General features: G+C 41.0%; 1 protein-coding gene across 1 annotated transcript in view; it reads right to left on the bottom strand.

Moving 5' to 3' along the window:
* The window catches only part of DNER (delta/notch like EGF repeat containing), a gene marked incomplete at both ends in the record, with an annotated part of 135,224 nt that extends 128,554 nt beyond the window's left edge, over positions 1 to 6,670 (bottom strand). Inside the window, one exon of the mRNA XM_082319371.1 lies at positions 6,410 to 6,670. Within this exon, the coding sequence (XP_082175497.1) occupies positions 6,410 to 6,670 (261 nt within the window). The remainder of the gene's footprint in view (positions 1 to 6,409) is intronic.
* Between the last annotated feature and the right edge of the window lie 6,786 nt (positions 6,671 to 13,456).

Genomic DNA, 13,456 nt, shown 5'->3' with positions numbered 1-13,456 from the left:
GAATACAAAGTTTCACAAAGGTCAGTGTGCAGATGATACCCAAATAATAACCACTTATATAATTGAGATGGTTTGGGTTATTACATTATTCCAGTATTAATCTACAGAAATTCAGAATAATTTGTTTAGACCTATGACAAAAATCACAGCACAGTTCTTTATTGACTGCTTTGGAAATTGCTGAACTATAGTTCTCTCGCTCACAAATTTTCACATGAAATGCTTCAAGGCAAGATGCTAATTTGAACAGCTTAAATTTCTGACTAGAAATATATTTCTACTACACTTAGAGAAAACAGATGTTATAACAGCTAAAATAAATTGGGTGGAGAAACAATTTTTCACATTCATTTATTCTGAGCTAACATTCCCCATATTTGGTACCTCACATCGCCATACTGCAGAACTTCATCAGTTCCCTTGCAACCAGGGAGATCAAAGTTCATGGGGCACCTGAACAACACTTCATTTACAGATCACAAAAACTCACAGAGAACAAGTAATACCCATCAGTCCTGTGGGGCATACAATTGTTACTTGAAGAAAAAGCCTCAACAATGACTATGAAATGTGAGTATACTAATTTGTGACTAAAGGAGATGTAAACAAAGTGGCTTGAAATTAATAATTTTTCAGATATCTTATCTAATAATAATATTGCCATCTTAGGACTCCTGCTTGCACTGCACACAAGTTTGTCAGCTTCCAGGTAGACTAAACTTGATGTAAAACGTATATGTATAATAACATGAAAATAATTTAGCAGAATATCCAGCAAAGGGGAGGCAGGAACAAATCAAGAGTAACAGGCAAATACAAAATCGGGGGGGGGGGGGGGGGGGGGGGGGGGGGGGTATATATATAGATATATACACACACACATACAGGTGTGTGTATATACAGAATCACAGAACAGAATCATAGAATGGTTTAGGCTGGAAGGGACCTGAGGGAGTTCTCTGGTCCAACCCCTGCGCAGGCCAAGGCTAATGCTAAGCCAAGGTGCTTGGGGTCCTGGCCACTCAAGCCCCGAATCTCCAAGGACGGAGATCCCACAATTGTTCTAAGTGCCTGTTCCAGTGTTTGACCACCATCATTGTGATGAACTTTTTCCTTAGATTTAACTGGAACTTCCCCTACTATAACATGTGTCACCTCTCGTCCTTTCACTGACCACGTTTAAGAAAAGTCTTGCTCCATCTCTCTATGACCACTCATTAGGTAGTTTAGGATGGCACTTAGTTCCCCCTTAGCCTCCTCTTCTCCAAGAAAAACAAACCAAGCTCTTGCAGCCTCTTCTCACACATAGTACATGCATCAGCACAAATATTTAAATTCTGCAACTTTAAAGCACTGCAAGCGTTAGCAGAGTTAATCAGCAGGAAATGACATGGTACCTCAGAACTCAAGCTAAACTACATCCAAATAAAACAAGAAACCTCCAGGGCATCTGCTAACTATACAATTTACTCTTATTAAAGATAAAAGAGCAAACAGAAGGGTCACGTAACAAAACACTTGCATCACAATAACCACATAATCTAAGTATATACCCTTCATTAATGAGTACAGAATGGAAAAAATAGCATTTTAAATAAGCTAGAGAACTCATTGTTAATTCAAGGATTATTCAGAGACCTTTCAGAAGGGATGTCAGCACTTAATAGAAAACAGGACCTTGTGAAGAATTAATCAGGATACTTACATGAAGGTGATTTAGGAGTTAGATTAAAGGATGTCCTTTTATACAGCACTGTCCAGTGCAACCTGAAATAACCTGGCCAATGAAATTTTGTACCACTTACTCTGAAGTATTAGCCCATTGAGTCAAGAAACAATAATCCTCCTTTGTGTAGCAGTTTGCTAACCTTGGATTTCTGCATTCAGCATGAAACAGCACATTATCAGAAATCTATTGAGAACAGAAATAAATTCAAAGAAAAAGAAACAAAACCCCAGCACAGGGTAAAAAAACAGAAGCAGGGGGCACAGAACAAAAAACTGAATCACTGCATTACAGTCTACAAATGTTCAAATACCATGATCAAAGACAAGAATAAATTCACCTGGCATTCAAAAGTACAAAAAAGGGAGAAAATGAAGAAAAACATAATCAGGCAGAAATTCAGGAAGGGGTGGGGAAGAATCATTCTAAGAACAAAATGTAAAAGACAAACTACTCTCCATCTGTATTAGTTTTTATAATATCAGTTCCTTCCTTGACTTTTTTAAACTCAGATTACACCTTTCTAGAATTCCATTTTAAATAAGCTGTCCACAATTACATTTTTAAAAATATTTTCCGCTATAGGTGTGGAAAGATAGCCATTAGAGTGAACACAACATATCCTCCCCAAGACCAAAGAGATTGTTTTGCTACTAAAATAATAACTTCAATACTAACTCAAAAATGCTATTACATCAGTGGCTACCACGTCACTCTCAGAAGTGGAACATCCAGTCATGACTAATCAGACTATATAGAAGAGAACCGCTGCAAAGTCAGAATGCTGGTTCAGTATGCTTGGACACTACTTGTTTTCTAGTTTTGATTACTGACGCAATCTATAAAATAAGTAAAAGCATATTAAAAAAGCATCAAAGAACAAGGGAAAATTATCAACCAAAGGAGAGAAGAAAAAATAAACAACAAAACACAAACAAAAACAAAAACAAGAGAAGCACTAAAACAAATGAAGCATGTATGACAGTATTTAAAAATACATCAACAGATGAATGTTTCTTCACATGATAGTCTTTTAATGAAATTAGCACTAGCATGGAACCAAATAAATGTCATGCAATTTAATGCAATTAACTAAGTTCAGATTCTGTATTTTTTAGCAAATGACCAAGTCCATCATAAAATTTTTCATTTCCTATTTAGTACCTTATACCTCTAAAATTATTTCATAAGGCACTAACACAAATCAATTTTTACATAAAAACTTTCCTGACCAAGAAAAACAATTGTATGGGATTACACATGTCATTAGAAACAACAGACTGGTCATTAGACTAGTCTTTAGAAATAAAGGTTAAAGTGTGCCTTTCAAAGTAAAATATAAGTAAAAATTTAGGGAATATAAAGTTTAGGGAACTTAAATATCTGTCACTCGGTTCATTTCAATTTATTTCATCAAGTTCTCTCAGTGTAAAGCTGAGAATTGTCCAATTTCAAATTCCTGCAGAAGGGCAGTTGAATTCACTATAATTTTTGTACACTTTCCTTGGGAATACATGTGACTTCTTTGCTCAGATTAAAGTTTCAGATACTTCAACACATTAGTTCTATTTCCTCTTTACATGGACTAGAAATATGGTAAAGAGAAGTGGGAAAAAATTCACAATCATTAAAAGAAATGGAGTTAAATTAAAGCCATGTCCTACAATGTGAAACCAAAAAATCCATAACAAAACAAGCCTGAAGTCTGCAAAACAAAGTATATTCAAACCTTAAGTAATGCGAGATATATACACATAGATAATTCATGGCATGGATATACTAAGAGGACCTGTAATTTTTGTTGTTAAATAAATAATGAGTTACTAAAGCAATTATAACATAAGATCATGGCATTGGCTTAAAGCCAAGTTAAATACTTCACTTGGTGATAGGAAAGCTCTGGGCTTTTAGAAGTATCATCTCGTGTATGTGATGTCAGTTTTATTCTTTGCCACTTTTCCCATGCCAGCACCAACATCGTCAAGTGCATCAAAACCAGTTACAGTAAAAACTTCAGCAACAAAATTTGTGGGCAATCTCCAACTTTGACTGTTAGCAATCCTTCTACATTATCAACTTCACTGTGCCCAGTTGACTTGTAGGCACATTTAGAACATTTTTCCTTTGTTCTACATCTCAACGCATTTGAGCGGAATTGGCGAAATGTTGCCTTCACTACAAGTAACATAAAAGTAAATCTATATTTTTAGGGAAGTGAGGTTCCAAAAAAACCTCCATCTCCATCACAAATTCCAAAAATGCAAATTTACCCTCCATGATCTGGGTATTTAAACATAATAATTCCTGTTCCTTTTTTTGGCGCTTGGTATTCCCTTTTGCAAGTCCAACTGTTCAATAACAAGCACAGAAGTAAGTTGAAAACCCCCTGTCTAGATATATCCCAATGATCGCCTGATTTAGTCCATAGTTTTCTCATAATCCTTAAGGGATATGAGAAAAAAATTCCTATAGTTAATTTAAAATCCTTACAGTTATTTATTATGGTTGAATTGGAAAACATGATTGTTTTTACCTTTCTTCATAGAAGTTTAAACCATTAGGCATCTGTTAAGCATCCAAATGACAGAGCACCACAAGAATTAATGTATTCATGCAATATTTGTTTATTTCCTATTTCAATAAAATGAGCAAAACTTCAACTATGGATATATTGTGTTTATATTACCCCTTTAAATAACCTGCTTGCTCTCTAGTTAATTAAAGTTACATTTCAAAACCATATTAACTTTTTATAGCTAACTGGCATCCATACTTCAACTGCTAACATGACAAGCTAGAAGTGGCATTCATTTGTTTATCAGTTTCCCTCGCAAGTGTCATTACTCAGTATTTTATAAAAAGAAACAAAATATATGACACTATAAGGTTCCTGTTAATAGTTAATAAAAAGCGTAAGTGCTATGAAAATATTGCCTGTCTCTTTTATTAGAAAAACAATTAAATCCAGTTCCCCAGGCACAACACTTCACAGGAGGTATGATGCCAGCAAGTGTTACATTTTTCTAAGTCTTTAAAAGGGTCATTAATCTTTCAGTCATGGATCTCAGACACTTAGGTCTAACAGCAACATGCAGAAGCAAACACACAGCGCTCTCTTTCTCTCTTTGTAGTGACAGAAACATAGTAAGCTCTTAAGAGGACAACAGCTAAAATTAGCCAAAGAGAAATCTATTTAATCCACTTTCATCTCTCTAATTTTACAGAATCTTATTAGTGTAAATATTTTCAACTTTCATTGTTACACTGAATCAAGAGAGACGTTTTAAGGCAAGCGCAGAACTCTGTGCATAGTGCTCCTACTTTACAATCACTTTTATACTCACCTACACATTAAGTCTTCAGTAAATGTATTATCCCTTTTATCCATTCAACAGTATAGTTTAGGTACTACATGACCAAGGAACAATAAAAAAAACCCCAAACACACAACTAAAAAGCAGACTGAATTTACTTGAATTCATTTGCTTCTATGTCAAACCCACTTAAAACAGAGAGCATTATCCAAAGAAATGGTTGCCAATCCACATAGCCTTTTGTACTCTGCTGTCACAGAAAGTAACCCGTAGCATCACATACATATGCAGGAAACAAGCCTCTTTGTCCCTGCGCCTGCTTTTCCTTGTCTGAATACGTGGGGGGTTAAGTTTTTGTGAATTTCTGAACATGATAACAAAGATTTTCATCCTTAACACTAGAGACAACAGAAATTACAATCTTCACGTGACAATAATTAAATTAGATCGTATTATTACATTAAATCCCAATACGACCAAGCATGTTAGAAAGATACTGCTTACTGCCTCTCCATATTTTAGATCATTGTCCCTGCTCTAAGCATTTTGACCTTTCAGAATTCAGAATCAATCCAAGAAGCACCTGAAACGTGGGAACAAGCACACCTAACCTATGAAAATGACCACTGGAGACACGATTTAATGATTGGTATTCAATGCAGTACAGCATCCACTTCCAAGGACCATCCTTTCCACCTTAAAATAAGTCAATACTAAATAAATTGCGAGAACTGGGCGGTGGGGGGTGGCTATAGTACTGAGATTAAGCTGGAAGGCGCTGGCCGAGCTCAGCCCCATCCTCATTCACCTCTAACCGAGCCCCTTTCAGGCCGCCGGTCCGTTTCACGCCCGGGGGTAACGGCTCCCCCCTCGGGTCGGGAGCCAGTCCAAGGCACGGCTCCCAGCTCGCAGTGCCGGCACCCGCTTTACGCGTCCAGCGGCACGAAGCGCTGCCAGCCCCTCGGAAAGCCCGGGGGAGAGCCGGGGCCGCCCGCGGCGGCCGTTAACGGCACCAACGGCTGCCGCGCGAGGAGCCGGCGGGAGGGAGCGGCCGCGGGCGGGGTGGGGGGGGAAACGCCGCCCGCCAGGGGAACGGGCACCGGCCGCCGCTGCGCGCCTCCCGGGGCGGCTGGGCCGGCAAACGGGCACCGGAACGGCTCGGTGCGGAGCGAGGCGCGGCGGGCAGAGACGGCCGCAGACGGGGTGGGGTGAGGCGGACGGAGGACGGGAGGGAGCCAGCCGCAGCGCGAGCGGGGACACCCAAGGGCAGGGACGGGCACAAGGACGCTGGCGGGAGGGGGCGCCGAGGCGGGGGCGCCCCGGGAGGGGCCGAGGCGGGCGCGCGGGGCGCTCTGGGCGCGCCCCTTACCTGGCAGGAGGTGCCGGTGAACCCCGCGGGGCAGGCGCAGCTGTAGGCGGCCGGAGGCTGGGGCAGAGACAGCTGGAGGCGGCGGGGCGCGGCGGGGCCCCGGGCCGGCACCGGCGAGCAGGTGCCGTTGTTGCGGCAGGGCTGGCTGAGGCAGGGGTCCCGGCCGGGGGGCGCGGCGGTGGCCGGCCCGGGAAGGCAGGCGCGGCGCTGGGCCAGGGCGAGGAGCAGCAGCAGCAGCAGGAGCGGGGCGGCTCGGGACATGGCGGCGGGGCGTCCGGCTGCGGGTGCCGCTCCGCTGCGGGCACCGGCGGGGAGGGAAGGAGGGGATGGAGGCAGCGGCCGCCCGGCTGCTCCCTACCCCCGTTCCCCGGGCAACGCGCGGGCGGGGACTGGGCGGGGAGGAGCCGGCCGCCGCCGCCGCGCGCCCGGCAGGGGGCAGCCGCCCGCCCGCCGCGCGCCCCGACCCCGGCCCGGGCCGGGAGGGGGTGGCCGGCGGGGCGGCCGCGGCCCGGGGCTGCGCGGCGGCGTGCAGGGGCCGGGGGGCAGCAGGGCCGGCGTTAGCTCGTCCCTAGAGCCCAGGCTGAGCTCGGGTCGGAGCGGACGGGGCCGCGCCCCCGCCCCGGCTCCCCCGGGCGTGGGAACGGCGGCCGGGCTGTGCGGGCACGGGGGCGGGCGCTGGGCACCCAGCACGCTGCTTTAAAACGGGAGCAGCGCGTTAATGACGTGCCCGGCAGGCAGTCCCGATCTGTCAGCGCCTCCGGTTCGCGCGGCGGGCGTAAAGGACAGCGCAATAGCCCCCGGCCCCTCGGCGCCCGGCGGGGGTTGGACAAACACCCTGAAAGAGAAACTCCTTGTGCAGGAGAAGTCACCGTTTGATTCTTATTTACTGTTTCACAAGTGTAATCTGCTGATAATTACTATAAAGTTCTATTAAGACCAAAGTAGAGGCAGATGAAAAGCATAAAAATTAATCCCATCATTTTTCATATTGAAAAAAAAAAACCTGTGTGTTTTGTCAACTGAGGTTACCTACGGCTGATGTTTAAAAGTCAATTTATATCTTGCTAGTCTTTTGGGAATTTTTTTACTGCTTCTGACTGGAACTAAGACACATGGTCTGTAAATCAGTTAACGCACAGCAGGAAGATAATACACATTCTCTGACCTTCTATTCATTTGCTTCTGCAAAAGTGAAGTATTTAAATCTAACGACTTTTCACATCTCTATCGCAGGGTTACAGGAGGATTGATGGCAGCAGCGTGCTACGCTTTTTATAAACCTTTGCACTTCACGTAGAGCTGAAACCTGTACCACGGGCAGAAATAACTGGCGATGCTAACCGAACTGAAAATTCGTCAGGGTTTCTAGCAGCCGGAACGCGATCCTAGGCGCCCGCAGGGGGCCGCAGGGAACGGCCGCTGCCCCCCCCGGCCCCGCGTCCCGCCCGCCGCCGCGCCCCGCTCGCCGCCGCACCGGCTCCCTCTGCTGCCGCGGCGCCGGCTGCCAGCCCGGCCGCGGGGCGGCCCCTGCCTCCGAAACCGCCTGGTTTGCTTCCCCCCGGGCCCAGGCAACGGTGGGTTCCGATGTTTACTGCAGCTTACAGGCACTCTGGTGCTACAGTAGAAAACAATCTTGGTTATATATATATATATATATGAATTAAGTTGTTTATTTATTGTACAGTTATCTTCTCTTTAAGGTTACTTTTTCTGCTAATATTTGTTCATCAGATCCCTCTACGTGTTGAGAAGAAAAAAAGCTGCTGGACTCACCAGACTAGTTCATAGTCTTCTTTTCTTTACTGATCATTATCAAGTGTCCTATCTCAGTGAAATCCAGGAACTTGGAAAACATTCTTACAATTTGAAACTGAAATACTACTCTATTGTTCTTTAAGTATGGTTTTTTTCCAACCAATTTTGCAACCATAAGAAACATATTCTTATTAAAATTTGCTAAGCTTGTTTATAAGAATGTTGTGGAAAGCAATGCCAAAGGCCTTCCCCATGTCAAGTTATAAAAACTGTTTGTTCGTTCTGTTCCCTTCACAAGATCTGTTGCCTTGTTCTACGAGAAAATAATTTGGTTTGACATGATTTGTTCTTGATAAATCCAGAGAGGGTGCTACTTGTCTCCTTGTTATCTTCCAAGTGCTCTGAAATAACTTTTATATATATATCCCAGGTTGCTGTGGCATTTGATGTTAAAGCAGCTGGGCTGTAATTCTCTCTGTCCTCCTTCTCAACAAAAATGTTTGTCCTTTCCCAATCTCCTAGGGCTTCACCCTTCCACACAGGTTGTCAAAGACAGTTGTTAATAACCAGCCTCAGCCAGTTCTCTAAACATCTTATAGAACAAATCATCAGAACCAGGCAATCTGAAAAGATGTTCTACTCTCTAACCTGACCCATCTTTCTTTTTGCTCAGGCTCTTGTCCCGGCTGGTGCTAATTGTGTTAGCCAGCTGACCAACCTTCCTAACAAACAGGATGCCGGAACAGGCTGGTTACGTAGTGCCCCTATTTTTTAATTGTTCTGGGTACCCTCAAGGGATTCAGTAATTCTGGTGGAATTCTGGTCTATGTCTGAGGCTTTTTAGTAGTAAGACAATATAGATAAGTATTGGAAAAGATGGTTTCAAGACTGACAGCTAGATCAGATAATGAATGCTGTTGATGCAGTAGCATGGTATTTGCAGAAGAGAACAAAAATAAGGTAGTCAACACACACAACCAACAGATCAGGACATAACATGGTGTTCTGAGTCAAATTAGGCATAACTATATCACATGAGTTTCCCTAGCATTTTACAGAATATATAAGGAATGTTTGCATTATAATTGCCATTTTCATAAGGAAATATTTAACTGTACAAGAGAAAACATTATGCTTACCTAATTAGCTAGTGATTTTCCAAAATGCTGTATCTTTTTATGCTTTTTAATGTTCCAATATGCATGGTTTAAATAATTTTATAGTCAGCTTTTCATAAACAAATTACTAATCTTAGTATTCAATAAGGATTTGAGCTGTCTGCCTCATTTACACTTGCTAGAATTTGAATTGTATTACCAGTCTAATAGCTTATTAGTGTGGCTTAGATAAGCTACATTACAGCTTAACTATTTATTTTGATGGAGAAGTACTCATCCTCTAGTGGCTTGAAGGAGATTTTGCGGAGATTTTTTTTTTTATCTGTTCTGATTAAATATTTAGTGAGGAACAAAAATCTCTGTGATTTCCTAAGAGGAAGTTATATGCTTTAAATGTCCCCAATAACAACAATCACCTTTTTTCTAAACATTGATGAATTCTTTTAAAACCACCTACTATTAGTTACATTTCTCTTTACTAGTGTAGGAGCTGATTTAGATGACACAGTGACTGTGTTGAGCCTTTTCTGAACAATGTCTGGACTGTGATTCTTTTCTGTTTCATGTTTTGGGTCAGGCTGCAATCGTGTCTTTATGATACTGGTTTGCAGAGTGCAGAACTGACCTTTTCCTCATCTCTCCCTCAGCTTCTGCCTGCTTTAAAGCAACTCAGGAGTTTCACTTCCAATCTACCAAAAGGGCTGGGTTTTTAATTTCATTTGAGAAATTTCAAAAGGGTCCAACTCATGCAACTGGAGTCAGATTTCCAAAATTGCCCATCGTGTTCCCAATCCCATATCCAACAGCTGCCAAAATTAAAGCTAAATCCTTATGAAAATCATTGCCGCAATCACTGAAACTATTACTGTTTGTTTAACGTTCTGTTTCATAAGGCTTAAAATGCACTTATTCAAAATGTTTTCTTTTTTTTTTTCCAAGCACATAATTTCTATTCCAGGAAATTCTATAACTGTTTGAATGATCCATGCCTCAATTCATCAAAATATTGAAGTGCACATTTAAACATGTAAGCAGCCCACAGAATTCAGTAAGAATACTCACCTCGGAATTCGCATACTCAGGTGCTTCGCATTGGAACTTATTTTGGCTGACTTCCATGGGTTTGTGAGGCAGTTTTTGGCTGCAGGAGAAGGTTAGCTTAAGGCTCTGAACAGAGACAAAGTTTTAAAAAAATATATAGTTCACTGCCAGAGGTGGATGAAGGGAAATGTTGCTTTATTTTCATATGCACCTGAATAATTGCTCTTTTTCTTTTATCTTGATGCAGACTGGCAAACACCCTCCTCCCTGACAATGTGTAAAGATTTATCTTGCATCTATATTGATTTTATTTTTCTCCACTGTATTAAGCTGTTTGAAGTTGCATGTTTTCTTCTTCTTGTTTGCTAACTTTGATATAGGAAACTGGTGATAATCATGCCGATTTGTTTACTACTGTCAATAGTGACCGTATATGTTATTTCATGTCTGCTGTTCAAGGGATCTGCAGTACAAACAGAGGGGTGTTGATAACAACCGGTATCAAGAGAGAGCCACCAATCTGGATACAGAAACATTCTTCATTGTGGGAATCAAAATCTTGGGAATCATAAAGCATGTTCTAAGACGAAGTCCACAGAGCAGAAATTAAACTCTCATACTGGGGATCACAAAACCACTGTGCTGTGAAAATCCATGATGCCAGTTTTGCCAGTGGCAGACAGACAGTTCAGGAGTGACAGTATTTCCCACATCTTCACCTATTTGTTTGGCTCACAGGAACTTTTATCATCCAATGTATTTTTTACGTATTTTTAGAACAATGGACTAAAATTAATCCATACCTCTACACAGTATAGACTGTTCACAAAACGACTGTCAGCTATTTATGAAAGATCTTTCTCTAAAAGCTGCCAGAAAGATTGTCTCAATAGCTACTGCACCTTTCACCAAAAAGCTGTACACATAATTTGAAAATAGACACTCTTGCAGCAAAGATGTGCTCTTTATACTCTTATAGTGTTTTTTATCACCATGCTGTGTGACACTACGGCAAGTATTACCGTACTTCATGAAGTGAGAAATTCATCTTACAGAAACACTGATCTCGACCCACCTTTAGGTAAGTAAAACTACAGTGAGCAAAATCCTGCATATTTATACCAAGTTTGAATCAACTTCTAAGGAGCTTGTTTGAAAAGTCTCTCAGAAAGTAACACTACAAAACAGATGTTGAAACTAACACAGCTGTAACTTAAGGTGTTTAAATCCTATGAAGTAGATTCAATAAAATGATTAAGAAAGAGTGTATAGGTTTTGCCATTTAAAGACTTCCACTCTATTCTTAAGCCATGACTTAGGCTTTCAAATAATAACCTGATGTGACTACAGTTTCAGTAGAGATAAAAAAATAATTTATAATGTATCATTCATACAGGCAGTAATTTTTAGTCAAAGAAACAGAGCTAGTGCAAAGCACGGAATCTTAAATATTATGTGAGAATTATCTTAAATCTTTATCTTAGAATTTACATAGATGTTTCATTAGTTCAAATGATGTGCTTAATATGACAGCTATCAGAACAAGTATTTGACCATGAGAACTTGAAGTATTATATCTGAAGAAGAGCTATTTTCGTATCCAGTAAGTAAATGACTATTTCTATGAATTTCAAGGTCCACACGGCAGAGGACATGATGTCTATATTCTGGTTGACTGGAAAACCTTACACATCAGAAGCCATACAGAGAAGAAGAGAAGGATAAATAAAATATCGACAGACATTTTACCCGAAGGAAAAAAAAAAAAAAAGCAAGTAATAAGGTAATAAAGTGAGATGTTTTAAGGCTTAATGTTTCTCTGTTATTCTTCCTGAGCAGTAAACAAAAAGGTGATGCTTTTGTTTGGTTTGTGGTCACCAGAGGGCCAGCACCTGTGATTCTCAAGGCAGCAGCCAGCAGGAAAAATATCCTAAATAGAGAACTGCTTTTATTGTTTTAATCTCAACACAAAATTTCACAGCAAATACAAAACTGAATTTATGTGGGGTTTGGGTTTGGTTTTTTTTTTCCTTTATGCCATTGTTCTTTCAAGCCTTCTTTTTCAGGTATTCCTTTCTTTTCAAGTTTTTTAGTTTGTTATTGCTTAGGAATGTCATGCTCACTAGATTTAAAATTCAGGGATAAATGTCACCTTTTTTCTATCTGTGTTCTCTTACACGTCATTTATAAGCAGCAGATTATGGCAAAGTCCAAGCTTGTCTTTTCAATTTCATTCTCTCCCTAAGCATTTCTTTCAAATAAGACATGTATACGTGTATTTTAGTAAATGGGATGCACAAAATACCTTGACTCCTTTATAGGTTGAATCTTCAGACTCCCGTTTAACTTACTCAATGCTGATCATGACTCGCCACTTCCTCACTGCGCTCCACTGAGTTGGGGAACGGATATGATCCCAGTTTTACAGATCAAGCTCCAGTCCAGATCCTAAACTATTTAGACACCTAACCAACAAGTCAGATTCTTGCCTAACATCCTACAGGAAGCCAGTGGTAAGTAGAAAACTCATCCTGTAGCTCTGAACTACTGACTTTTACACAATGATAAAAGCTTGCTATAGAAAACAATCAGGCTCTAAATTCTGTAAAAATTAAGAATAAATGTCATATATGCACTATTTATGGGAAAACAATGAAGCCAGTATGACAAGCGCTTATACTGAAAAAGGGAGCACTGTGCAATATATGTGTTGTTAACATCAATTGAAAGTTAAGGAAAAGGAGACTTGACAGATTCAAGGTATTAGTGCCATTTGCAGAGGGAGTGGACGTGTCCTGGCATTCCACGTAGTCCATGGTCAGAGTTAATGACAGCTTGTTATATATTGTATCCACTGTTTCTTAAAACCTTGTGAAAACAAAATGGTAATATTTTAAGACAGTTCTGGGGCAATTTTGATCGGGCCTCCCACATAAAGAGCCCCTCTCATTTATTTTATGTCAAGACTAGAAATATGCATAAATTACAGTATCCAGTCTTTATTTGAAGACTATGAGCAATGAGGACTCCAGGTATATTTTTCTCAAGAATTTGAATCATAATTTTAATCTGAATTAATCTAGTTTCATCAGTCACTCATTGGATCTAGTTTTACTTTTTTCTCACAGACTAA

Source organism: Platalea leucorodia (genome assembly GCF_965183815.1).
Source record: "Platalea leucorodia genome assembly, chromosome: 8".
In the NCBI taxonomy this organism is placed as follows: Eukaryota; Metazoa; Chordata; class Aves; order Pelecaniformes; family Threskiornithidae; genus Platalea; species Platalea leucorodia.
Note: the sequence above shows the minus strand (reverse complement) of the source record. Positions and strands in the feature narration are given on the sequence as shown.